Source organism: Apodemus sylvaticus, chromosome 22 (assembly GCF_947179515.1).
Source record: "Apodemus sylvaticus chromosome 22, mApoSyl1.1, whole genome shotgun sequence".
Classification (NCBI taxonomy): Eukaryota; Metazoa; Chordata; class Mammalia; order Rodentia; family Muridae; genus Apodemus; species Apodemus sylvaticus.
The window spans coordinates 51,553,610-51,577,754 of record NC_067493.1 but is presented as its reverse complement, the minus strand read 5'-3'; the positions used below and the strand labels follow the sequence as shown (position 1 = coordinate 51,577,754).

General features: G+C 47.8%; 1 protein-coding gene across 1 annotated transcript in view; it reads left to right on the top strand.

Annotated features, from left to right (window-relative positions):
* LOC127673147 (kinase suppressor of Ras 2-like) overlaps nucleotides 1-11,255 on the top strand; it is a 139,040-nt gene extending 127,785 nt beyond the window's left edge. The window contains exon 4 of the mRNA XM_052168753.1: nucleotides 10,741-11,255. Coding sequence (XP_052024713.1) covers nucleotides 10,741-11,255 — 515 coding nt within the window. The remainder of the gene's footprint in view (nucleotides 1-10,740) is intronic.
* The last annotated feature ends 12,890 nt before the right edge of the window (nucleotides 11,256-24,145 follow it).

Sequence of the window (24,145 nt, the reverse complement as noted above, 5' to 3'; positions counted from 1 at the left end):
ACTCCCAAATAGCTGGAGCGATGGGCTTGGATTGCCAGGCCCTGTTTATTTTATTATTAAACGCAGCAGCTCTTAACTTAGCTGGTTATCAATGGGGGAGTACATTAGTTTTTTTCCCCCTTTACCATGACCACTTGCTTAACTGCTGACGGCCTGCCGGGCTCTTTATGACTGCAAGGCCTGGATGTCTCTCCTCACTGGGTGCTTTTCTTTCCTTTTGCCTGTTTGAGCATTCCCCAGAGGACCCCCACCCCCCACCCAACCCTGTAGAAAACAGAAAAGTAACGAGCTCTTGGGTCAGATTTTGCCTTTTCTGTCCAGGTTGGACTTGAGTCTCACCCAACATGTATGAGGCCCGAGATTCAATTCTCAGCAACCTCACTCCCGAAAAAAGACATTGCCTCACGGCTCTGAAGGCTGGGGCATCCATGACTTGCATCTGTGAGGCTCTGGCAGAGGCTCCTGAGTGATGTGTGGGGGTTTTGTGGAGACATGGATCAGGCAGGCAAGCTTGGGTCCCCTTCCTTCTTAGGAAGCCACTAATCACTGGGCGTGGTGGCACACACCTTTAATCCCAGCACTTGGGAGGCAGAGGCAGGTGGATTTCTGAGTTCCAGGACAGCCTGGTCTACAGAGTGAGTTCCAGGACAGCCAGGGCTACACGGAGAAACCCTGTCTTGAAAAACCAAAAAAAAAAAAAAAAAAAGAAAGAAAGAAAGAAAGAAAGAAAGAAAGAAAGAAAGAAAGAAAGAAAGAAAGAAAGAAAGCCATTAATCCCATCACACGACTTCTTGTGACCCTTAGTGACTGCCAGTGACATCGGTCAGCTTTCTGTTACTGTAGCAAATGCCTGGGGATAAGGTTCCCTTCCATCATGGGCGCTCCTGTTTCTTTTAGGGATTATGTTTCTTTTAGTTTCCTGGCAAGGCAACATGTTGCTGTGGGAGCCTGCGGCAAAGCAGAAATGACTCACCTCTCAGAGAGCAAAAGAGAGAAGAAACCGGGTCCCCATAATCTCCACGGAGAGTATGCCCCATGACCTGAAGGCCTCTCTTTGGGCCCCGCCCCTTAGCCCACCTCCCAAACCTTCCTTTAACACATGGGTCTGTGGAAATGGAGACGTTTCACATCCAAATCGCAGTCCTTCCAAATGCCCACCCCCCGAACAACACGATTCCAGCAGTTAGACTTTTGGGGCGCACATACTGGGTCTCTTATGAAACCATCCAAGTGTGGTATCGTAACTCCTGCATCAGGCTGCCCTTAGGGCTAGGCCCTCGGGAGGGAGGGGATTATGTGGACCGTGACATTTGTATGGCTGAATTCTTCACACAGCAGTTCCGCCCCACTCTGAGATTTTTATCAATTAAAGAGGTTTAATTATTTGTGAGCCCAGAGGGATACTTTTAAAAGACACATTTGTTCTTTATCTCTGGGCTCCGGGGCACAGAGTTCTAAAAATACCTTTGGAAGCTCAGCGGACAGGAAGCTGAGGCCTCCTGGGCAGGTGGGGAACCGGGAGAGGGCGGCTGTTGGGGACCTGCTTGTGTAAGCGCTCCTCCAGGTCAGGCTAGAGTCAACTTTGTGCCCCGGCCTGAGATGTTAGGAGCAGACCGGCAAGTCCCAGGATGTGACCTCTGACCTCCAGGGGTTGGAGGTCTGAATGCAGGTGTGGTGGGTTTACTACAGAAGCAAGTGGGTTTGGGTCATCTGGGTTGGCCATCGGGGCTGTAAGACTGCAGCTGGCAACATCTTTGGGGTAAATCTTCATCATGGTGGCTGTGGGTCCCCTTAATTCATCTTACTGGCTGCGCTCTGGCCAGCCCGCAGGCTCTCAGCTTCTTCTCCAGCCTGTCACAGCCTTGGGCATGATGGCTCCAGGCTGGACCCTTGTCCTTTCTTCTTTTCCTAATTAACTGTCACTCATCCTCCAGTGGAAGCTCCCGGGGACTTCCGCTCAGCGACGTCGTGACTAACTAATGAGTGTGGGGTTTCCCGATTTCTGCTGCCGCCTCTTCTGGGTCTAGACAGCCCATGTTCAACAGGAAGATCACACTCAACTTGTGTCATCTTCGATGTTTCAGTGGTTATATTAAATAAAAAAAAATCCAACTGACAAGTATTCCTATGGCCGTAAAAACACATATCGGGAGGCGTCATTTTAACCATTCTGAGTGAATACAGAAACAGGAAGAGCAGACATGTTGTTGGGAAATGGTCTCCACCGCCTCTCCCTGGAAATTTTCTACCATCAAAACCAGGAATCCTTTTTAATTTTTTCTTGCCTTTTTTTTTTTTTTTTTGAGACAGGTTCTTATGTAGCCTAGGCTAGCCTCCAACTTACTTTGTAGCCGAGGCTAGCCCTGAACCCCTGATCCTTCTGCCTCTGCTCCTAAGCCATGGGACTCCAGGTGTGTCACCATACCCAATGCAAATTAAACACTAGTCAGGGATCAGTTCTAGCCCTGCTCCTTGGGCAGAATAAAGTCCATTTGTACATTTGACTGTCTTGGACCCTTTGCTCAAGTTTATGCTGTGTTGGTTTGTGCCTGTGTTCTTTCCTAAACACAATTTTTTTCTTTAAAGATTTATTTATTTATTATATATGAGTACACTGTAGCTGTCTTCAGACACTCCAGAAAAGGGCGTCCGATCTCGATATGGATGGTTGTGAGCCACCATGTGGTTGGTGGGATTTGAACTCAGGACCTCCAGAAGAGCAGTTGTTGCTCTTAAGTGCTGAGCCATCTCTCCTGCCCGTATTTTTTTCTTAAACTATTATCATTTTGGTGGGGTGGGGCGTCATGTCTGCCACAGCAGGTACAGGGTTGCTTCTTTCCGCTCACCTTTTCGCAGGTTCCAGGAGTTGAACTTAGGTCACTAGGCTTTTGCAGCAAGCACCTTTACCCACTGAGCTGTTTCACTGGCCCAGTAAGCTGCTTTCCAGAGTCAACTGTTTTGTGATGTGTGCCAGAATTTTCTTTCTTTCTGGAGCACACACACACACACACACACACACACGTGTGTGTGTGTGTGTGTGTGTGTGTGTGTGTGTGTGTGTGTGTGTGTGAAGGCAGAGGTCAACCTCTGGGATTCAATCCCAGATGTCTGGCTCTGCTGGGCTCCATGTCCACCTGAAAGACCTTCTCTGGGTAGGGGCTGAGTCTGGGGTCTACCATAGATGTTGAACAGGTCTGTCAACGGTTGTCTGTCAACGGTTATCCACAGCCTCCCATTAGAGTCACCCACATTCCTTTCTGGCTCTGTGAGTAGACATGGCGACACTGATGCCCTGGCACCCCTCCTCTGTCCCCCACAGAGACTCTGCTGGGGCTGTCTGTGTGGGGAAACTGAGCCGCGAGGGCAGGCGGTGGCCCTGCCGAAGCTGCGCAGCTCGAGCCGGAGGACCCAGGGGTTTGGAAAGCCTCTCCTAGACGTCACTCATCTAGAGATAAAAATAGCGAGCCTTGAGGCGCCCAAGGTGTCTGATGTTGCCTTCAGCTCCCTGGAATCCGCAGACACAAGCAGCTGGAGAACTAATATAACACCCGTCACTCAAGGGAGGGAGACTGTTAGCGTGACGGAACTTTTTGGAATTAGCCCCGGCTCAGAGGTCAGCCTTTCCCAGTCTGGCTTCACCTGCCACTGGGCTTTCTCCTGGGCTTTTCTTGGGTTCTGGGCTGGACCAGAAGAGTCCTTGATTTTGCTGTCACGTCCCTGCCCTGCTCCGACGCTTGTGTGGTAGCCTGTCCCGGGAGTGCCGACTGTGGGGAGAGGTACAGCTGTCTTTAGGATGTAAGCTGAAGGAGGAAGAATCAACCTATAAACCCATTCCACCATGGCCAGCCTTAGCCCACGGTGTGTCAAGGCTAGCCACTCTGGAAGTGTCTGCCGCAAGTGGAAGTCTGTCCGTCTGTCCGTGTAAAAGCTTCCCAACCTGCTTTTCTCTTAACTTAAAAACAAACAAACAAACAAACAAACAAAACAAGTGGTACAGGCGTCCCCTTGCCACCTACAGTTCTTTGTTCTGCAGTTCCAGTGATCCACAGTCAATTGAAAAAACATCTTCAAACCATCCACACTGTTTGCATGCTACATTGTTCTGAATAGCATGGGAAAGACTTGAGCCATCCTGCTCTACCTGTGGGGGGGCAGGGCGTGGAGAGTCACTCTGTCAGATGAGCCCACATTGTGTGTGGGCTATCCTTCTCTTAGTCACTTAGACGCTCTCTCAGTTATCCGATTAGCTCTCGGGGCGTCTATGATGCACACATTACCCTCCCATTGATCATTTAGAAAACCTATTAATTTCCTGATCCTCGGTTGGAGCGTCCACACGGTGTATGCTACTCTCCCATTCACTGTGCAGATGCTGTCTTCTTTCAGATGCTCTCAGTTGTGGGGGATGCTGTGGTGCTTTTATTCAAGTAACTTACCCCCAAAGCACGGGTGTGGTGAAGTTGATACAGTGGCCTGCCAGTGAGAAGCTGTGAAGCGCTTCCTAGAGGCAAAAAGGAGGGAAACGTTGTTGACAGTGTAAGGAAAGCAAAGCGCTCATGTGCTGGGGCTTGTACGTTAGATCCAGCACCTCTGTGGAATGGTGCTGGAGGAGGAGGAGGAAGAGGAGGAGGAGGAAGAGGAGGAGGAGGAGGAAGAGGAGGAGGAGGAGGAAGAGGAGGAGGAAGAGGAAGAGGAGGAGGAAGAGGAGAAGGAGGAAGAGGAGGAGGAGGAAGAGGAGGAGGAAGAAGAGGAAGAGGAGGAGGAAGAGGAGAAGGAGGAAGAAGAGGAAGAGGAGGAGGAGGAAGAGGAGGAAGAGAAGGAGGAGGAAGAGGAAGAGGAGGAAGAGAAGGAGGAGGAGGAAGAGGAGGAAGAGAAGGAGGAGGAAGAGGAGGAGAAGGAGGAAGAAGAGGAGGAGGAGAAAGAAGAGAAGGAGGAGGAGGAGAAAGAGAAGGAGGAGGAAAAGGAGGAGGAGGAAGAGAAGGAGGAGGAAAAGGAGGAGGAAGAGAAGGAGGAGGAAAAGGAGGAGGAGGAAAAGAAGGAGGAGGAGGAAGAGGAAGAGGAGGAGGAAGAAGAGGAGGAGGAAGAGAAGGAGGAGGAGGAAGAGGAGGAGGAAGAGGAGGAGGAGGAAAAGGAGGAGGAAGAGGAGGAGGAAGAGGAGGAGAAGGAAGAGGAGGAGGAGAAAGAGAAGGAGGAGGAAAAGGAGGAGGAGGAAGAGAAGGAGGAGGAGGAAGAGGAAGAGGAGGAGGAAGAGGAGGAGGAAGAGGAGGAGGAGGAAGAGGAGGAGGAGGAAGAGGAGGAGGAAGAGGAGGAGGAGGAAGAGGAGGAGGAGAAAGAGAAGGAGGAGGAAAAGGAGGAGGAGGAAGAGAAGGAGGAGGAGGAAGAGGAAGAGGAAGAGGAGGAGGAGGAGGAAGAGGAGGAGGAGGAGGAGGAGGAGGAGGAGGAGGAAGTCTTTATCATGGTTGCCCACAGGACATGAAAATCCCTGCTGATGTTCTGTGTGGGTCTGTGGGTGTCAGCAGTCCATGCAGGGTTTGGTCCCACCTAGGACATCTGTGTGGGTCATGGCCCACATCTCTGGGGTTACACTGGAGAACACCTGGTTGGCTTCTACATGGATTCTACTATTGGCTGTGGGGTGTTTTCTTAATGATTGCTGTGTTAGGGTCTGGCCCACTGTGGGTAGTGCCATCCCTGGGCCGGAAGTCATGGGTTAGCGGTTCTCAACCACTATCCTACGCAGTATAAGAAAGCAAGCCATGAGAAGCTAGCCTGAAATCCGAGTTCATGCTTGGTCTCTGCTTCAGTTCCTGCCTCTGGGTTCCTGCCCTGACTTCCCTCTGTGCTGGGCTGTGATGGGGAACGTGGAGGCCAAATAAACCCTGCCCTCCCTAGGTTGGTTTGATCACAGCAACTAAAAGCAAGGAAGGACAGACAGACAGGTCCTGGTGTTTGTGTGGCAAGCACCTCATCCACTGCGTCGTCTCTGTGGCCCCAGAAAAATAATTTTACATAGTATTTTTTTAGTGTGCCCATGTCTGCCCTGTCGCTGGTCACACAGGAACATCCAGCCACGGAATTTTCCACTTGGTGCTTCATGGTGGCACCAGAAATGTTTTGGACTTTGGAGCTTTCCGCGTTTCGGATCAGGGATCCAGGCTGCTTAGCTCGTAATCCTAGGGGCTGCTGTTTCTAGTCCTTTAACTAACCCCAGAGTCTGGAAAAATATTTTCAAGCCATGTCAACAGATCCCTCTTCCTGTCTGAAAGTCAGCCTGATTAAAGCAGCAAGCACTTTGAAATAGTCAAGGAGGTTCCGAGCCCCAGTACTAAGCCTGGAATGGTGGGGGTGGGGCCCGCCCGGCCTACCCCTTTCCCACCTGCTTCAGAAGGGCTGAGGCCTGCGTGTGATGCTGGTTCCGACATCCAGACTTCTAAGCCATGCATTTGCCTGTTTATACCATTTCAATGGGACAAGACAAAGAAGGCAGACAAGTCGCCTAGACTTTCTGAAATCATTTTCTCCCTCTCGAAGGGCTTTTATTTCTCCCAGTCCCTTATCAGAGAATGTCAAAAGGAAAAAAAAATAAGAAAAAAAAATCCGTATGCCTTGAAATGCCTTTAATCAGTCCTCAGACCTTTCATTTTTTAAAATCTATTCCCTTCTCCCCGCCCATGTCAAGACTTGAAATAAAACGATTTTTCCAGAAACGGATGGCGGGAGGCAAGGGTGACGATTAATAACCCAGGAGCCGGTGCCACCACACCTGCCCTATTTAAAATGAAAAATTACCTTTTTCCCCCTTAGACTTTATTAAAAAGAGGATCAGAAGAGAGGGGGTTGCTGATAGCACACAGCCCATCAGCCGGGCGTCTCCGACACCTTGGTGCTGTGGAGTTGACGCTCCTGGCTGAGCAGCTTGGGTAAGAAAATGAGGCTTTGCACTTCTTGGTATCTGAACTTCCGAATTTGAGCCTCTGGGTGTGGAGAGGAAGCAGATTATCTAGGGAAGGGAATGTAGTTGGCATGGTGGAATAGCTTTCTTTTTATCTCCTTAATTTTGAAGAAGTACTTCAAGGGGGTGAGTCTATGAAACTAGTGGAGTGTCTGTCTGTCTGTCCTTGGAGGAAGAGTGGGCCATGCTCCAGCCCTCCAGGATACCGTGTAGTTAATGGGAAAAGCAAAAGACTGGTCTCTATCTTCAGTGGGATTTTGATCAGGTCTTCTTACTCATCTAAAACTTGATTAAACAGGCCAGTGACCCACTTCTAGGAAGACGGGGGTAACTGATCCCCCAACTCTGAGCCAAATGTTGTTTGTCTTCCCATTTGTTATTTCCAAAATTATGTGTAAATACCTGTCTGTGTGGGTATGTGCATGTGAGTGCAGGTGCCCTCAGAGGCCAGCAGAGGGCGTCAGAGGTCCCCTTGGGGCTGGAGTTACAGGTTTCAAGCCTCCCATGTGGGTGCTGAGAACTGAACTTGTATCCTTTATAGCAGCAATATACCATTTTAAACACTGAGCCATCTCTCTGGCCCCAGCTCCCAACCCCATTTGTTTAAGACAAGAACATTTTTTTTTAAATGTTTGTTTCTTTTTGAGACAGGGTCTGTGTAGCTCTGGCTGGCCTGGAACTCCCTGAGAGCTGCCTTCTTCTGTGCTGGGATGAAATGTGTGTGCCGCCACACGTGGCCTGATATGTCAGCGTTGATGACTGCCCTCTGTGGTTACACATGTGGGCCTTTCCCCAGGGTAGCCATGCTAGGGATATAGGTGCTGGAGGAGAGCACATTAGCACAAGCTCATACAGTCACAGTCTCTGGAGCTTGGAATCAAGCAGCAAAGCAAGACTCCCACCACCCTGTGGGTCTGATCCCCGCCTCTCCTCTCCCCTCCCCCGTACCTGGCGGGTGGTGATTGACAGTCCTCACTCTCTTGGCTTGCTGCTTCTTCCACCAGGCTCTCCCTCCATTTTCACTTCATTTCTGTGTCCTCTCTCAGTTGATACAAATGTCAGTGCATAGCCCAGGATGACCTTGGTCTTGGGAGGTTTCTGTCTTAGTTTCCCGGGGGGCCTGGGAGGGCAGGCATATGCCGTCACACTTGGCTCCTCTCCTCCTCATATAACTATAGCTGATTAGACCTTACCCAGAATGAGCTCGGCTCAGTCCTACCTGCAGGGACTTGATTTCAAATAGGGTGTTGGGTTTAAGAGGCCACCCTGGACCCTTTCACTCACATCTCTGACCTGAGGTTGAAGCTAGGCTCCATGCTGTCCCGCAAGGGTCTGCATCTTACCCTCTGCTCTGACTCTTCTGATTCGCCTGCATTGTGCTAGCTGAGTGGCTAGCAAGGGGGAAATATCAGTTGGAGAGTGGTCTTTACATCTGTTGAATTCAGCTGTTGTCCGAGAACCCACAGTCTTTACTGTAGGTTGCCTTGGAAATTGGCTCTGTTCTTTTTGAGGTCTGGAAAAATTAAAAAGTAAATGAAACAACAAACCAGCCTTTTTCTTACCACACCTCTGCCCCGCCCCTATACCCCACTCCCACCCCCAACCTCAGCCATCTCTCAGACTGGGGCACTGGTTTTTACTGTTGGCATGGTGACCCTTTGGTCAGCTAACATGTTGACTCCTTCCTCTGCGCGCTCTCTCTCTCTCTCGCTCTCTCTCTCTCTCTCTCTCTCTCTCTCTCTCTCTCTCTCTCCTCCTTCCCTCCCTCCCTTCCTTCTTGTTTTTTTGATACAGGGTTTCTTTGTGCAGCTTGGTTGTCCTGGACTCATTTTGTAGATCAGGCTGGCCTCAAACTCACAGAGATCCTCCTGCCTCTACCTCCTGAATCCTGGGATTAGAGGCATGTGCCACCATGCTGGGCTCACCCTATAGTTTCTTTTGTTTTTAATTTTTTAAAAGATTTATTTATTAATATATGTAAGTACACTGTAGCTGTCTCCAGACACACCAGAAGAGGGCATCAGATCTCATTACGGATGGTTGTGAGCCACCACGTGGTTGCTGGGATTTGAACTCAGGACCTTTGGAAAAGAAGTCAGTGCTCTTAACTGCTGAGCAGTCTCTCCAGTCCCTGCCCTACAGTTTCTTAACTGAACTGTTTGCTTTTGGATATCTGGGACAGGGACTTGCTGTTGTGCCACTTGGGATAACTGAAGACTTTCGTTGGGGTGCTTATGGATCCACTTACTGTTGTAAGAAAACACTACAGAGGGTATCTGGAAGGCTTCGCTCAGTTTCTGCTAATGGCTGCATCTTGTTTGATAGAGTCACAACCAGGGTACTGGTATGGATACAGTCCAGAGATCTTGGCCAGATATGTCCAGTGTTGTGTGTATGCATGCGCGCGCGCGCGTGTGTGTGTGTATGTGTGTATGTGCACATGCGTGTACACAAATGTGTGTGTGAGACTATGCTTTTGGGTCTTCATAATATTGTGCCAAGGTGGACTCGTGTCTACACCACTGTCAAAATCCTGAACTTGAAGAGTTGTTCTCCGAGAGGCTGTGGAATGCAGTCAGGGAGTGAGCACCATCGCATCAGTCCCCTTGTAGTCCCCGAGACCCTCCGGAGCTCTGTGCACCCACACTTGGCTCCTCCATGTAGCAGGGTCATGCTTGTGGTTTGTGTGACCCAACTGTCCATTGCTCACCATTACTGAACATCACGATCTCTGTTTTCCTCCCTATAACCATGCACAAGGCTTCCAGGGGTGTGTTTGCTTGCCTGTTAAGTCTGCGTTCATGCTGAAGACAGTCTTTAAGGTCGCCCCGTAGGGAAACATTATCCTTGGCAGTCTTTAAAGCGCCCTGACATGGTTGAATGTTGGAACTCAGAAAAGGCGAGGACCAGCTGCTTTGCTTTACAAAACCTTCGGAATGTGGACTTCGCAGCCATGAAACAGTGGCAGGCAAGGGGAGACAAATGAAGAGACTCCATTTTGTTTTGTGAGGGCCAAGCGGTATGATCAGCTGTTGTAAATGTGCCTATGATGTGGCACACACATGTACTAATGTGTGTGTAGTATAATGAACACATTGTCTTATGCATAAGACACCGAGCATGAAGTTTATATGCATGGTCTAATGTGCATCTGATAGATTTGCATAAACTGTAATATACTAATGTAGAACATGTATCTGGAGTAAGGTGCACACAATGTGACATGTATGTGCTGTGATGTGGTAAGTTTGATGTGTTTATGGTAAGGTTTGTGGTGTGGCCTTCTTTGAAGGGACATGTATGTTGTGTGTGGGGACTATGATGGGATGTGCGTATGATATGAGGTCTATATGCTGCAGTACACTTGTGATAGGCTGAGCATATTATGTAAGGTGTGTGCACATGCCACGATGTCTGTGCATACAGCATAAGGTGTGTGTGTGTGTGATTCATTGCATATAGCGTGAAGTATGTGTGAGGTGTGAATACACTGTGAGCTACATACAAGGTGATCAACATGAAGTGTGAGGTGCATTTAAGGTGCTGTATACACAGCCTGAGGCTGCAGGAGGTATGTGCACACAGCAGGAGGTGTATATGCACACAGCAGGATGTGGCCCTAGTTGTAAAGGGATATGCAGACAAGGTGCAGAAGATGCACTGTGCGGAGTGGACGCTACTGTGACAAGATTCGCTTGCTGTGACATAAGGTACTGATGGTGACTCTCTGCCCACAATGACCTTTCCCCCTTCCTTACCAGCATCTCTGTTCCTTTGTTCCTACTCAGGAGGGAATCTCTCCAAAGAAGACTGGATCATCCAGTGGCCCACCACGGAGTCAGGGCAGGAGAGCAACCCTGTGTGTCCCACGGAGCCCAGCCTCGGAACCCGCCCCTCTCAGAGCCCTAGGCTCCAGACCAAGTGTCCCCAGCATGTCAGTGACACCAGCTCTATGCCTGGGACCCCTGTGTACACCCATGTGGACAGACTCACTGTAGATGCCTACCCGAGCTTGTGCCCGCCGCCGCCACCCCTGGAATCAGGTCACCGCTCCCTGCCCCCGTCACCCCGGCAGCGGCACGTAGTCCGCACGCCACCTTGTACTCCGAATATTGTCACCACCGTGACCCCGCCTGGCACGCCGCCCATCAGGAGAAAAACCAAGCTGAAGCCTCCGGGGACGCCACCCCCCTCCTCCCGGAAGCTTATCCACCTGCTCCCCGGGTTCACCGCGCTGCACAGGAGCAAATCCCATGAGTTCCAGCTCGGGAACCGCATAGAGGAGGCCACCACACCCAAGTGAGTGAGACCCGTGGATGCTCCGGGGTGGCTAAGCCCAAGGAGCCGCTCCTCTGGGGAGCAGACCGTCTTGTGTCTGCCGGTCTAGATGAAGGGAAGCAGCCTTGCACTGAGTGTCCTGAGAAAATGGGTTGGATGGAATTTTCTGGGCCTGACAGTTACTTTTTACCTGATAGCCTTTGATAAGTTTGGCTGTTGTAGGCTTGGGGCTGAATCTAATTTGCGGCCGACTTTAGTAGGTAAAACTCCCTGGCCTACAGCCAAGCTACGCCTTTAGCGCTGCCCTGAAGTCCTTTTGGCAAACAGTCGTAGAGCTGGGTACAACCCACGGGGTCAGACATGCTTATCCTGTGGATGGAGGCATGACAAGTTTGCTGGACCCTGCAGGATCACTTTCCTGTTGGCCCTAGGCATTGGTCAAAGTTACATCAGCCTTGAAGTATCTGGTAGGCATAATAAATGAGTTTAAAAAAATAATATATATGACTCTTCCAAAATGGTTATCATTTCAACATAGTATCGAAGTAAAATGTAGTTATTAAGCATTCTTTGTTTTATTTTTAAAAAGATTTATTTATATTATATTTATATGAGTACACTGTAGCTGTCTTCAGACACACCGTCTGCAGAGGGCATCAGATCCCATTACAGATGGTTGTGAGCCACCATGTGGTTGCTGAGAATTGAACTCAGGATCTCTGGAAGAATAGTCAGTGCTCTTAACCATTGAGCCATCTCTCCAGCCTGAATTCTTCATTCTTTATGAGGTCTTTGAAGTCCAGGCTCCTGTGGGTAGACAGTGGAAGGAATTGTCAAGTTAGGCAGAAGGTCCCTGGGGCTGTGGGGCATGGGCACGTAATGAGTTGACATCGAAAAATTAGGCAGGGAGTGGCAGCACTCATGACCTCTGAAAGTCAGGGATCACCTGAGTGGCCTTCAACAGCTTTGAGGGGAACAGAGGTAGGGCTTCTCCATAGAGGGGATAATGATCAGCAGTGGGGGGCGGGGCAGTTCTAACATCTGCTGTAACATGAGGGATCTGTTAACAGGCAGAAGGACAGAGGAAGCCAGGCACAAAAATTCAAAGCTCGAGGGGCCAAGGCTGTGGACAGGGAGTAGAAAGGTGGTGGACTGGGGTGAGGGAGAGGGAAATGGGGTGTCATTATCCAAGGGGAATGGGATTTGGGATGAGAACATTTCTCTGGTTCTGGTAGGTTGTCATTTACATAACCTGTGAATTAATCTATTGAAGACCTTTGAGGTTACCTTCAAAATGGCTTAAAACTGCCAATTGTATGTCAAGTTTATTTTGCCATAAACAAGAGAACTAGAATCCTATCAGCCAGGAGTGGAGGGCCAGACAGTCAACATGGTAAATATTTTTTGGCCACACCAGCAGAATGGGTTTGTGTTGTCAAGGCTCAATAACTAAAGCAGCCTGTGTACAGCAGGTGAGCAGATGGGCGGGCCTTAGTCCAGGAAAGCTGTCTATAAAAACAGCTTCCAGCTGGCTTTGGCTGGAGCCTGTCTTAAGCCGCCTGGGAGGTGGTCTCTCTTCTGAGGGGCTGTGGGGGTGAGAGGGAGGTCAGATGGGGGTGGGCCAGCAGCTGGGATCCTTGGAGATGCTCCCTCAGAGGCTGAAGCAAAGGAAAAAGGCTTTTCTGATCGGAAATAGATTGGATCTTCATGATTTCACGAGAGCCGCTGAGACTGAGGCCTGGAGGACTGAGATTAGGATGTAGGGGAGAGTCCCAGGAAGGCTGAGTATGAAATTGCCAGGGCTGAGAGGTCTGGGGTCAGTTTCTAGACCTATAGCATTAAAAAAATATATTGTTTATTAAATTTCAATATAATTAGAATTATATTTAAATTAATTATTAATATAATGATATCATTTTTATTCCTCCAACCTTCCCATTTTTACCCTTCCTCCTTCCTCTGCCTTAAGTTCATGGCATCTATTTTTTAAAAATATATTTATATCATTAAATTATAATTACATAATTATGTAAATTAAAATCAAATTATTTATCATATATTAAAATTTAAATCAAAACATATTTATATCATTAAATTGCAATTATATAATTATATAAAAACATTAAATTATATATTATACATTAAATTTTAAATTAAAATATATTTATACCATTCAGGTATAATTATATATTTATATAAATTAAAATTAAATTATATATTGTATGTATTAAAATTAAAATATATTTATATCATTTCCTCCCTCTCACCCTCCCATGCACCCTTCCCCCTTACTCTCTGCCTTAAGTTCATGGCATCTATTTTTGAAAATATATTCATAAATATATAAATGTAGCCTGCTGAATCCATACGGTGTTACTTGTATGGATATGTGTTCAGAGCCGATCATTTGGTGTTGGATAACCAATGGCTGTGTTCTTCCCTGGGGAAGACTGCTTCTCCTGTTCTCAGCATTCCTCGGTTGCTTGTAGTTCTTTGTCTAGAGCGGGGTCCCTGTGACACCTATGCCATTCTGTCTGCAGGGTTGGGCTATGTGAGAAGTGGCCCCTTTGTGTTCTCTGGGTTGACCTCTCTCCAGGAGAGCTTGACTCTAGCTACACCTGATCTGATCTTTCCTCAAAGACTTTCAAATGGACCCAGTCATGTTCAGTGGTGCTGTGGCTCTACATCAGGATCCAGGAGGGTTAAGTTTTGCCTATGATTGTCTTCTGTCTGTGTCAGTATTGAAGTTGGTTCTTCCTTAAGGGAACAGGTCCCTGGCCATCTTCAGGGGCCTCCCAGACTCACCTCTAGGTAATAGTAGAGGAGAGGAGCACTGCGGTCACTAAGTTCTAACAATAAGAATCGGGGTGGGGGCAGCCCCTCCTTAGCATGCTCCAAGTAGTCTGGACTTCCACCAGCAAGTATCCTTGGGACCTTGGCTTTGACCCTGGGGAGGCCCAGCTCGCCTGAGTTGGTTGACCAAGGAGCTTGGAATATGTTCATGCTTTGAAGTCTGAGGTTATGAGCCATTAGCAGATAGTAGTATCAATGGGCTGTGACCAGCATTGGAAAGAAGAGATTGATGGACTTAGAGGAGAATATTTTGGGAAACATGGTGTGGTGAAAGAAGTTGCTCTGTGGGATTTGTTCACACCCATGAACACATACACATGTTCACACTTATACAACATAATGCATATACACATATATACATATGCACTCATGTACATACATATACAAATGAACACATGCACAAACATATACACATGTATCCACACAGATACACATGTGCACACACACATACACCTACACATATACAAACACATATGTACACACATATAAATGTGTACACATGCGCAAACACACTTGCATACATATTACGCATATGTACACACATATATACACATGTGCAAACACATACACACATGTATACACACATATACCCACAAACACATGAAGACACTTTTTCTGTTTTGTTTTTCCCATTGAGAGTTCTGACTACTCAGGACGGCTTTGATTTTAGAATGATCTCTACAGGAAGTAGGTGAGAGGACATACATCTTCCCCTGGGTCTGACTCTGCCCTTGATGCCTGCCGACATGTTCCCATGGGAACTTGGCAGCCTGCCATCCACTTTTATTTCTTCTTATTGATGGTGAGGCAGAGCAACAGAGGTCACACGGGTCTTTTAGAAGACAATGGAGGCTTCCAAAACTGCTGTGTCTTGTGACATTAAGACCACTTTTCCTTTTTTGTCCTTGGCTCACGGGCAGTATGTATCACATGGTCTGGGTGGGTCTAATCCTGCCCCGGGAAGCCTCTCTTCAACCTTTACAGAAGAACAGTCAGAAAGCAAGAAAACCTGTTTTCTGACTATAGGGTAGGACCTGCCTAACATGTATGAGGCTGTGGCTTCGTGCTGAGGATCACATGATGTCTTAGTCAGGGTTTCTATTCCTGCACAAACATCGTGACCAAGAAGCAAGTTGGGGAGGAAAGGGTTTATTCAGCTTATACTTTCCAGATTGCTGTTCATCACCAAAGGAAGTCAGGACTGGAACTCAAGCAGGTCAGGAAGCAGGAGCTGATGCAGAGGCCATGGAGGGGAGGATGTTTCTTACTGGCTTGCTTCCCTTGGCTTGCTCAGCCTGCTCTCTTATAGAACCCAAGACTACCAGCCCAGGGATGGCCCCACCCCTTGATCACTAATTGAGAAAATGCCTTACAGTTGGATTTCATTGAGGCACTTCCCCAACTGAAGCTCCTTTCTCTGTGGTAACTCCAGCCTGTGTCAAGTTGACATACAAAACCAGCCAGTACACATGATCTATACCAGATGTAGTGACAGGTATCTGACACCCCAACACTCGGGGCAGAGACAGGAGGATCAGGAGTTCAATAAAAGTCATCTTAGGCTATATAGTGAATTTGGGGCCAGCCTGGAACATGGAAGATTGTGAAAAACACAACACAACACAACCACCAACAAAAAACCCAACCAACCAACCAACTCAAAAAAAAAAAAAAACCCCAAACCAAATAAAACAAAACAAAACAAAAAATACAAACAGAAAACAATAAACAGAAGAGGACTCTTTAGTCTGCTGGAGCCTTGCTGTGTGGTGGCTGGGGCATCTTGGCTTTTGTCTTCCCTGTCTACATTCTCAGGAAAAGGTTGCTGCCTTCATTCCCTCACTCCTCTCTCCCTGCCTCCCTCCCTCCTTCCCTTCCCTTCCTTCCCCCCACCTCTCTGTCTCTGTCTCTGTCTCTTTCTTTCTTGGCTCTACTTGGCATTACCAAAGACACAGCATGTATGAAAAGGTGTCTCTGCTCACCAAAAGGAATGCTGGGTACTGAGGAAGTCTCAAAAGTCTGGAAAGTGTATAAGAGGAAAGAACATGTTGGTGCATATGTGTATGTACACATGTGTGTGTATGTGCGCATGCCTGCACCACAGCATGCATGTGGAGGTTAGAGGACAGCTTTCTTTGGCAGTCAGTCTTTACTTCCCCCACATGCATCTTGGGGATCAAACTCAGGTCGTCATCAGGATTGGCGGTGAGCAACCCATTTTCAGGGTCAAGCTGCTGCTTCTGCACAACAAGATCTTGCTCTCTCATCCTTGAAACAACTAAGGTGGAGAGGGATAGAGGAATAAACTTCTAGCTCTGACTCATGTGCACGTACACAGACACACATGAACACACACACATATGAACACACATGAACATATACATATGAGCACACACATGAACACACATGAACACATACACATGAATACACAAGAACACACACATGAATATATATATATATATATGAATAACATATGAATACACACATGCACACACACGGATTCTATTATAGGCTTTATTTTTAAATCCTTTTAAAAATTAATTTCACCTATAATTTTAATTAGGTAATTCCCAGCTACAGCCTTATTGGGAAGCTATAGCTGTTTAGAACAAATAAGCAACAGAAGATAACATGCCCATCCCTGGTCATTGGGAGCCACTGGAGCTGCAGTTAATACTGTAATTGGGATCCTACAGGCATCTGTTTGGCTTTGTGGTCATATGTGACGTACCGGCTTTCCTTTCTTATGACTGGAGCTGCATTGCCCTTACCAGCATGACCCCACTGTGCTTGTGCATGCATATGAATAGTCCACACATGATCTCCGCGTTTACTCTCTTATCTCTGTGTGTGTGTGCTTCATGTGTACATGTATGTGTGTGCATGAACCCATGTGTACCAGAAGAGGGTAGCAGAGGAGATTGGATGGCCTGTACTGTTAATCTTTGCCACACACCCTTTGAGACAGGAGCCAGGCTGCGAGCCTTCCTGTCTTTCCCTGCTCTCCCAGTGCTAGGGCACCAGAGCACAAGGCCACTGCTCCTTTTTGTGATAGGGGCTGGGGACTGGAATGCAGGTCTTCATGCTTGCTCATGCCATCTTATTCACTGAACCATCTCCACTGCCCGATTTCTCGGAGAAGTTCTCTCGCTTCCCCAAATCACATCTAGAAAAATCTTTTTTTTTTTTTTTTTTTTTTTTTTTTTTTTGGTTTTTTTTGAGACAGGGTTTCTCTGTGTAGCCCTAGCTGTCCTGGAACTCACTCTGTAGACCAGGCTGGACTCAACTCAGAGATCTGACTTCTCTACTTCCCAAGTGCTGGGGATTAAAGGTGTGTGCCACCACTGCCCAGCTAGAATAATTATGATGCTTGCCTTGCCTTTTAAGCCTGTGTTGCTTCTGTGGGACCCGATGTCTCAAGCTCTTACTGGCCTGAGAGGAGAGAACCAGGCTGCGTAGGATCTAAAAATACCTATCTGTTTTGCCTGCGTTTGAACCCCGAGCTCTTCTATCCAGCCAATTCCAATTTTATGCCCAGTCCGGGCGGTATCGTTTGTAGTTTGGAAAGAGAACAGGCCTGGCTGAACAGATTCATTATGTAAATTAGATTTCAGGAGAGATCTTTTTGTCTATTTTAGAAAGCTAATTATGTGGCAGTATTTAAAGTCATCGACACACCTACAGATCATTGTGCTAATTATGACAAGGCAGGCTGATGTCAGAGGGTGCAGACAGCAGCAAACATGCGGCCAGCAGAGGAGGCAGCCACTGAACCGGAAGGACAGCTCTCCCGTCCTGGACCCATTGCCTTTCAAGTTTGTCCTGAGGTTCGCTTGGTCCTAGAGTGACCCAGGAGGTCCAGGGCCAAGGCAGTTGTTGCTTCTGTGGTCCCTGAAGTAGGGGGTGAGGAGGGGGGCGGTATTGAGTCACAAGGCTCATGTTAAACAGGTTTGAGACCTGTCCTGGTCAGGGGATAATAGCTTTTGTGATGAGTCCCAGGGTCCCAGAGCTGTGGGTCCTTCCTCACAGTTGTAAAATTCAACTTGAGACTTCCTAGTCCCCATACACCCATTGAAGGTAGCCTCCCCTGAGTAGGGAGGCCTGCTCACTGACCCATGGCCTTTGTAGCAGGTGGACAGAGGACCAGGAGGCAACTTAGGGAGGACCAAGGCTCACTTTACTTAACGCTTCTCTTGAAAATCTTGTCCTGTGGACTTGCTCCTAAATTCCTACCAACACTTTCCTCTCCCTTCCTTCTGCCCTCCTTCCTTCCCTCCTTCCCTCCCTCTCTCCCTTCCTTCTGCTTTCTCTCCTTTCTCTCCTTCTCTCCCTCCTCCCTGTTTCCCTCCTCCATCATCCTTCCCTCCTTCCCTCCCTCCTCCGCTTCCTCCTGCCTTCGCCCCCTCTTTCCTTCCCATTTTCTTTTCCCCTCTATCTTCCCCTTTCTCTCCTATCTCCACCCCCAAAGTACAGGGGGTCAAACCCAGGGCCTCACTCAGGGCAACAAATGCAGAAGCACAGAATTTCTTACTTCCAATCAATGGGTGTCTTCCGAAAGGCCTCTGATTTTTAGGTTTGGAACATACATCCTATCTAGCCGCTTCTTAGAAGTTCTTTTTTCTTTCTTTCTTTTTGGTGTTATACATATCGTTCATTTCTCTTTTTTTCCTAACCTTTTTGCTATTATTCTGCGTAAGGGAGTTCTGGGTCCTCCTCCTTTCTTCTTCAGCATTAATAAATGCCCCTTTCTCAGTCCCAGGCTCCAGATTCTCCTTTGAGGAAACAAGACATATTATCCAGGCATGAAATTAGTACTGTCAGGTGAATCGATATGGAAATCAGATTTGGAAGTCAACAGAGACGCTTACAAGTCTGTGGCTGTCACCTTGGTCTCTGAGGAGACACCTGCATACTGGGCGGCCATGGATGGCCCTGGAACTGTGTGTTTTGTGTGCTGATGCTATGAGTCAGACCCAGGGACTTGGCCATGCTAGGCACCCATTCTGGCACAGCCCCTCTCCCCCATAGAGGTGTGGATTTCTACCCATGCTCCTTCAGTTTGGTTAGAAATCTCCCTGCTTGGTCTCGGAGACAGGAAGTTAAGATCGAGGTTGAAGTCATGGAACAGCTCATGTCAGACTCCTCCCAGCTGTGGCTTTTGTCCCCTCCATAGGAAGGATGTGCAGAGTAGCTGATGACACCCACTGGCCTTGTGACCAGTTTCAGCAGTCCTGGGTCTTGTATCTAGAACAGGTGTGTGTGTGTGTGTGTGTAACGTGTGCAGAACACACATGTTATTCCACAAGTTGTAGCTGACAGATTCTCATAGCCAACAGGAGAGCCAGTTGGTGGCACAGGTCGAATGTGTCCTGCATCTGTGATGCTTGGATCTAAGTAGTTTCAGACTTTGAATTTTCCCGGTTTCTCATTCATCCAGCGAGATCTCTCAGAGGACCCAAGTCTAAAAGTGAAATCCTTTTGGGTCTTATAGGCCCCTTAGGCACACAGCTTGAAGGTAAATCTATACATTTATTTTTTAATTTAATTTGTATGATTGTGTGCCTGTTTGTATGTGTATGAGACATACATACACACAGACTACAGATCTTGGCGTGGTTCCTCAGGTGTCATCTACCTTTTCTGAGGTGGGTCTCTCACTGGCCTGTACCCCACCATGTCACGGTCACTGGTAAGTGAGCATCGGGGTTCCACCTACATCTGTCTACCTGCCTCCCCTGTTATACGCATGTGGCACCATGCCTGATGCATTTCTTTACTTTTTTTAATGTAGGGTCTGGGGATTGAACCCAGGCCCCCATGCTTGTGAGGTGACCACTTTATGGCTTTAATTGTCACCCGAGTCCTTTATACCACATTTTAAATAAGCTTGCTTATGAGACAAAGTTTGCATGCCCTGGAGGACCATACGCATGGCGTCCTGTGAAATGCTCAGAGTCCAACATCCCGGATGCTGAGTTGCTTGTAAAACTGCATTGCACTGGGATAGAATTCCCGCACAGGAAATCAGAACAAGGCTGGTTATGGAACCTACTACAGTGTGAGTAGCTGCTATGCCAGTTGTTTGATAATACTGGCAGGAAAGAGGTTTGAATGCTCAGTACCGGCTTCTGTCAAAGAGTGGATTTGTTGTTGGTTGATTGACACCTCTGGTGCACACCCGGTAGTCTCTGCAGACTGTCCAACCTCATCAGGTCATGCTCTGGAGACCAGTGTCCAGCCTTGACCACACCTTTTACTTACATCCATTATATAATTGTTGCTTCAGAGCTGGGGTTCCCTGTTCCCCACCCCCCGCCCCCGTAGCATTCAGCCAGGTAGGGCAATGGAATGTTGGTGAAACAAACCTCACGTCACTATCTTTTATAGAAATGGAAGGTGACACAGTTTCTATTATTTATGTGCAGGCAAATCTGTGTGCATGTACATTTGTGTGTGCAGGTGTGTGTGTGTGTGTATGTGTTGCACTTACCTTAGTGTGTGTGTGAGACCAGAGTGAGCAATTGGGAGTCTTCTATCACATTCCTCTTATTCTTTCGAGGCAGGGGCTCACCCAAAGCCTGGAGCTGGACCGCATGCAACCACCAAGCCCAGAGTTCCTCTGGTTTCCACCTGTGCCCTCTCACACCAGTGCTGGGTTTAGGGGTTCAAGGTGCCACATCTTTCTTTTATTAAAATGTGGATACTGGGATTTGAACTTGGGTCCTCATGCTTGCTGAGCAAGAGCTCTAACCTGCCCAGCCATCTCCCTAGCTCTGGATAGCTTTTGATTTGGATCTTTACTGTGCCTGGCTTCGAGATTATGACTCCCACCTGCCTCAGGAGTTTGGGAATTGAGCATAAGTCTGTCCCTGTGTCTGATGGCTGTGGCTTGTGTCACTGGATGAGGGACAGCGTGCTTACCTACTATGGAATCATGCTCTGGGGGGCAGCAGCTTACACACTGTGGGCCCTAAACCACTGTGGAAGGATTTAAGAGCCCCACGAGATAACATTTAAAATTATTTATTATTTTAACATTATCAGAAAGGAGAAGGGCTGACATCTGGATCCAGTATCCTCAGGTGGTATTTGATACTTATAATGAGAGTTTTAAAAAACTCAATGTAAAGAGACAGCAAATGGGATTTAGGAGATGGCCCAGCTGATAACCATTGCTACCAAGCCTGAGGACCTGAGTTCAGTCTCCAGGACCTACAGGGTGGAGGGAGAGAGCCAGCTACAAGTTGTTCTCTGACACCCACATGCTTGTAAACTTTCTCCCAAGAAAGGAAGAAAGAAAGAAAGAAAGAAAGAAAGAAAGAAAGAAAGAAAGAAAAAAAGAAAGAAAGCAAGCTAAAAAGAAATAGTTAAGGTACAGTGTCTAGCCTGTGAAAGTTTCCTTATGCAACAGTATCTGTTAACAATAAGTACACATAGCAGAAAGGAGAAATAGAAGCAGCCACCAGCCAACTGTGTGGGCCTGGAGCAGTTGGCGGGGTTGTCTGGTGTCTGATACATTGTATCAGCAGCCAGTAAGCAGAGAGAATGCAGGGGCTGGCATGCTTTGTCCTTATTATAGAATGGTATCCCATGGATTGGTACTGCTGAGGGTGGGTCTTTAACTTAACTTAGAGAACCCCTCACCAGGCTGTGTAGAGGTTCCTGATCCAGGTGAGTCCAGGTCTGGCCACGCTGACAGCTTTTACTTAGCCATCACAACCTCAAGGCCTTAATTCTGTTGAGAAGAGTTGGTTTTTGCTTCTTTTGCTTTAGAATGTGAAACTTAGGTGGGTTAGCAAGAGCAGAAGAGTGGGTGGGAACTGTTCCTTAAACTGTTTGAGTGGATTTATTGATGGGTGTGTTGGTGCATGCCTGTAATCTCTGCATTCAGAACCCTGAAGCAGAAGGATTGTCCTAAGCTGGAGATGGACCTGAGTCCAAGGATAGCCTGAGCTACAAAGTGAAACTGTTTCAAAACACCAAAGCCAGGGATGAAGAGATGGCCAGTGGTACCAACACTTGCTGCAGAGGCCCGAGGGCCCGAATTCTGAACCCAGCACCCACAGAAAAGGTGGGGTCTGGCTCCTGTACCTGGAATCCCAGTGCTGTGTGAGACGGGCAGATGGTTAGGGCTTGCTGGCTTCCAGCCTAGCCCCAGGATAAAAGAGAGACCTGTACCAAAGGGGTAAAGCTGAGAGTGATAGGGTAGGACACTTATCCTGAGTATCAGCACTAATCAACACATACACACATATACACACACAGACACACTTGTGCTCACACACACACACACACACACACACACACACACGCTCACTCATGCTCACACACATATGTATACTCACACTCACAGATACACACTCACACACAGATACACACTCACACATGCTCACACATTTACATAATGTATTCACACACATTTATATACACACACTTACGCTCCCATACACGCTCATACACACACATATACTCTCACACACAAACACGTATTCACACACACACACTTTGATCCACAGGCATACATATACACGCTTACACTCATACACACACTCAAACACACACATAGACACATCTACAGATACACAATCACACATACACACACTTATACACACATGCACATATATATACACACATAGATACATATTTATACACACTTTCACATACAGGAACACATATATACACACTTATATTCACACACTCACACTCATTCACACACTCAAACACAGACACACATATACAGATACACAGTCACTCATACTCACACATATACTCATATTTTCACACACACTCATATACACACACATATTCACACACACACTTTCATCCACAGGCACACACACACATGCTCATACACTCACACTCATACACACTCAAACACACACACAGACATACACATCTACAGACAGTCACACACACTCACACTCATTCACACATATACACTCACACACACAGACACATATACACATTCACACACATAGAGACATATCCACACATACTTTTACACACAGGGACACCTACATACACTTATACTCACACACACACACTCAAACACACACAGAACCACGCAGACACACATATACATATACACAGTTATTCATACTCACACATATACTTTTACACACATACTCATACACACACACACACACTTCTACCCAGCCTTAGCTGATACTTGAGGTCCCCTGTGTGATAATGGTGCTGGGCTGTTTTATGGAAGCCCTTTCCCCCCAGATCCCCCCACACCAATCCTATCGGCTCTGCTGCTCATGGGAACCCAGGGCCGCTGAGCCACTAGTGGAACAAGGGCTTTGTGTGGCTTGAGGAGGAGTCTCAGGACTGAGGTTCCGAGATACAGCGGATCAACCATGTACAGCAAAGTGTGGCTGCCCCGGAGGGCTTCATTTGTCAGTAGGATTTATGGCTTCCTTTTATCTTGCTCTGTGGTAATCGGGTTGAGTTTTTCTCCGTTCTCTGCTCGGCCAGTGGTGCCTGCCTTCTGGGAGGAAATGTCAGTTGCTTGCCAAATTAAAAGCCCCGAATCTGTTCACTCTAGAGCATCGAGCCATTGCTGGGAGAGTCTCTGCCCCGTGTCTGGTTCTCCGACCTGTTTAATAGGCTTTGAAATGAACCTTTTAGTGTAATAGATGGGGACATCAGAATTCCTTCCAAGGCCAGCGCTCCCCTCGTGCCTGGCTCCCAGACGGCACTGTGCGTCACGGAGAGAAGCTGCCTGAAACTTTGATTTAAGATGGTGGGTGACAGATAGTTGGGTTGGGTGGAATGGTGACATTGAGGCAGATGAGACCGCAGCTGGGGACAGCTAGGATCCTCAAAGTATATGCAGAAACTGGGGGCCGTGGTGGTAAGGCCACCCCGAGTCAAGGGTGTGGCCTCAGCCGCCAGACAAGGCAGCCACATAACAGTGGAGCTCAGCCTCACAAAGGGGACATGGGTGTGGTGTACTGAATGAGAGGACAGTCAATTCCTAGGATGAGATCAGCACCCCACCCCACCCCACCCCGACAGAGGCTGCATGACTTTTCTTGCTGCTGTGGCAAGGTACCT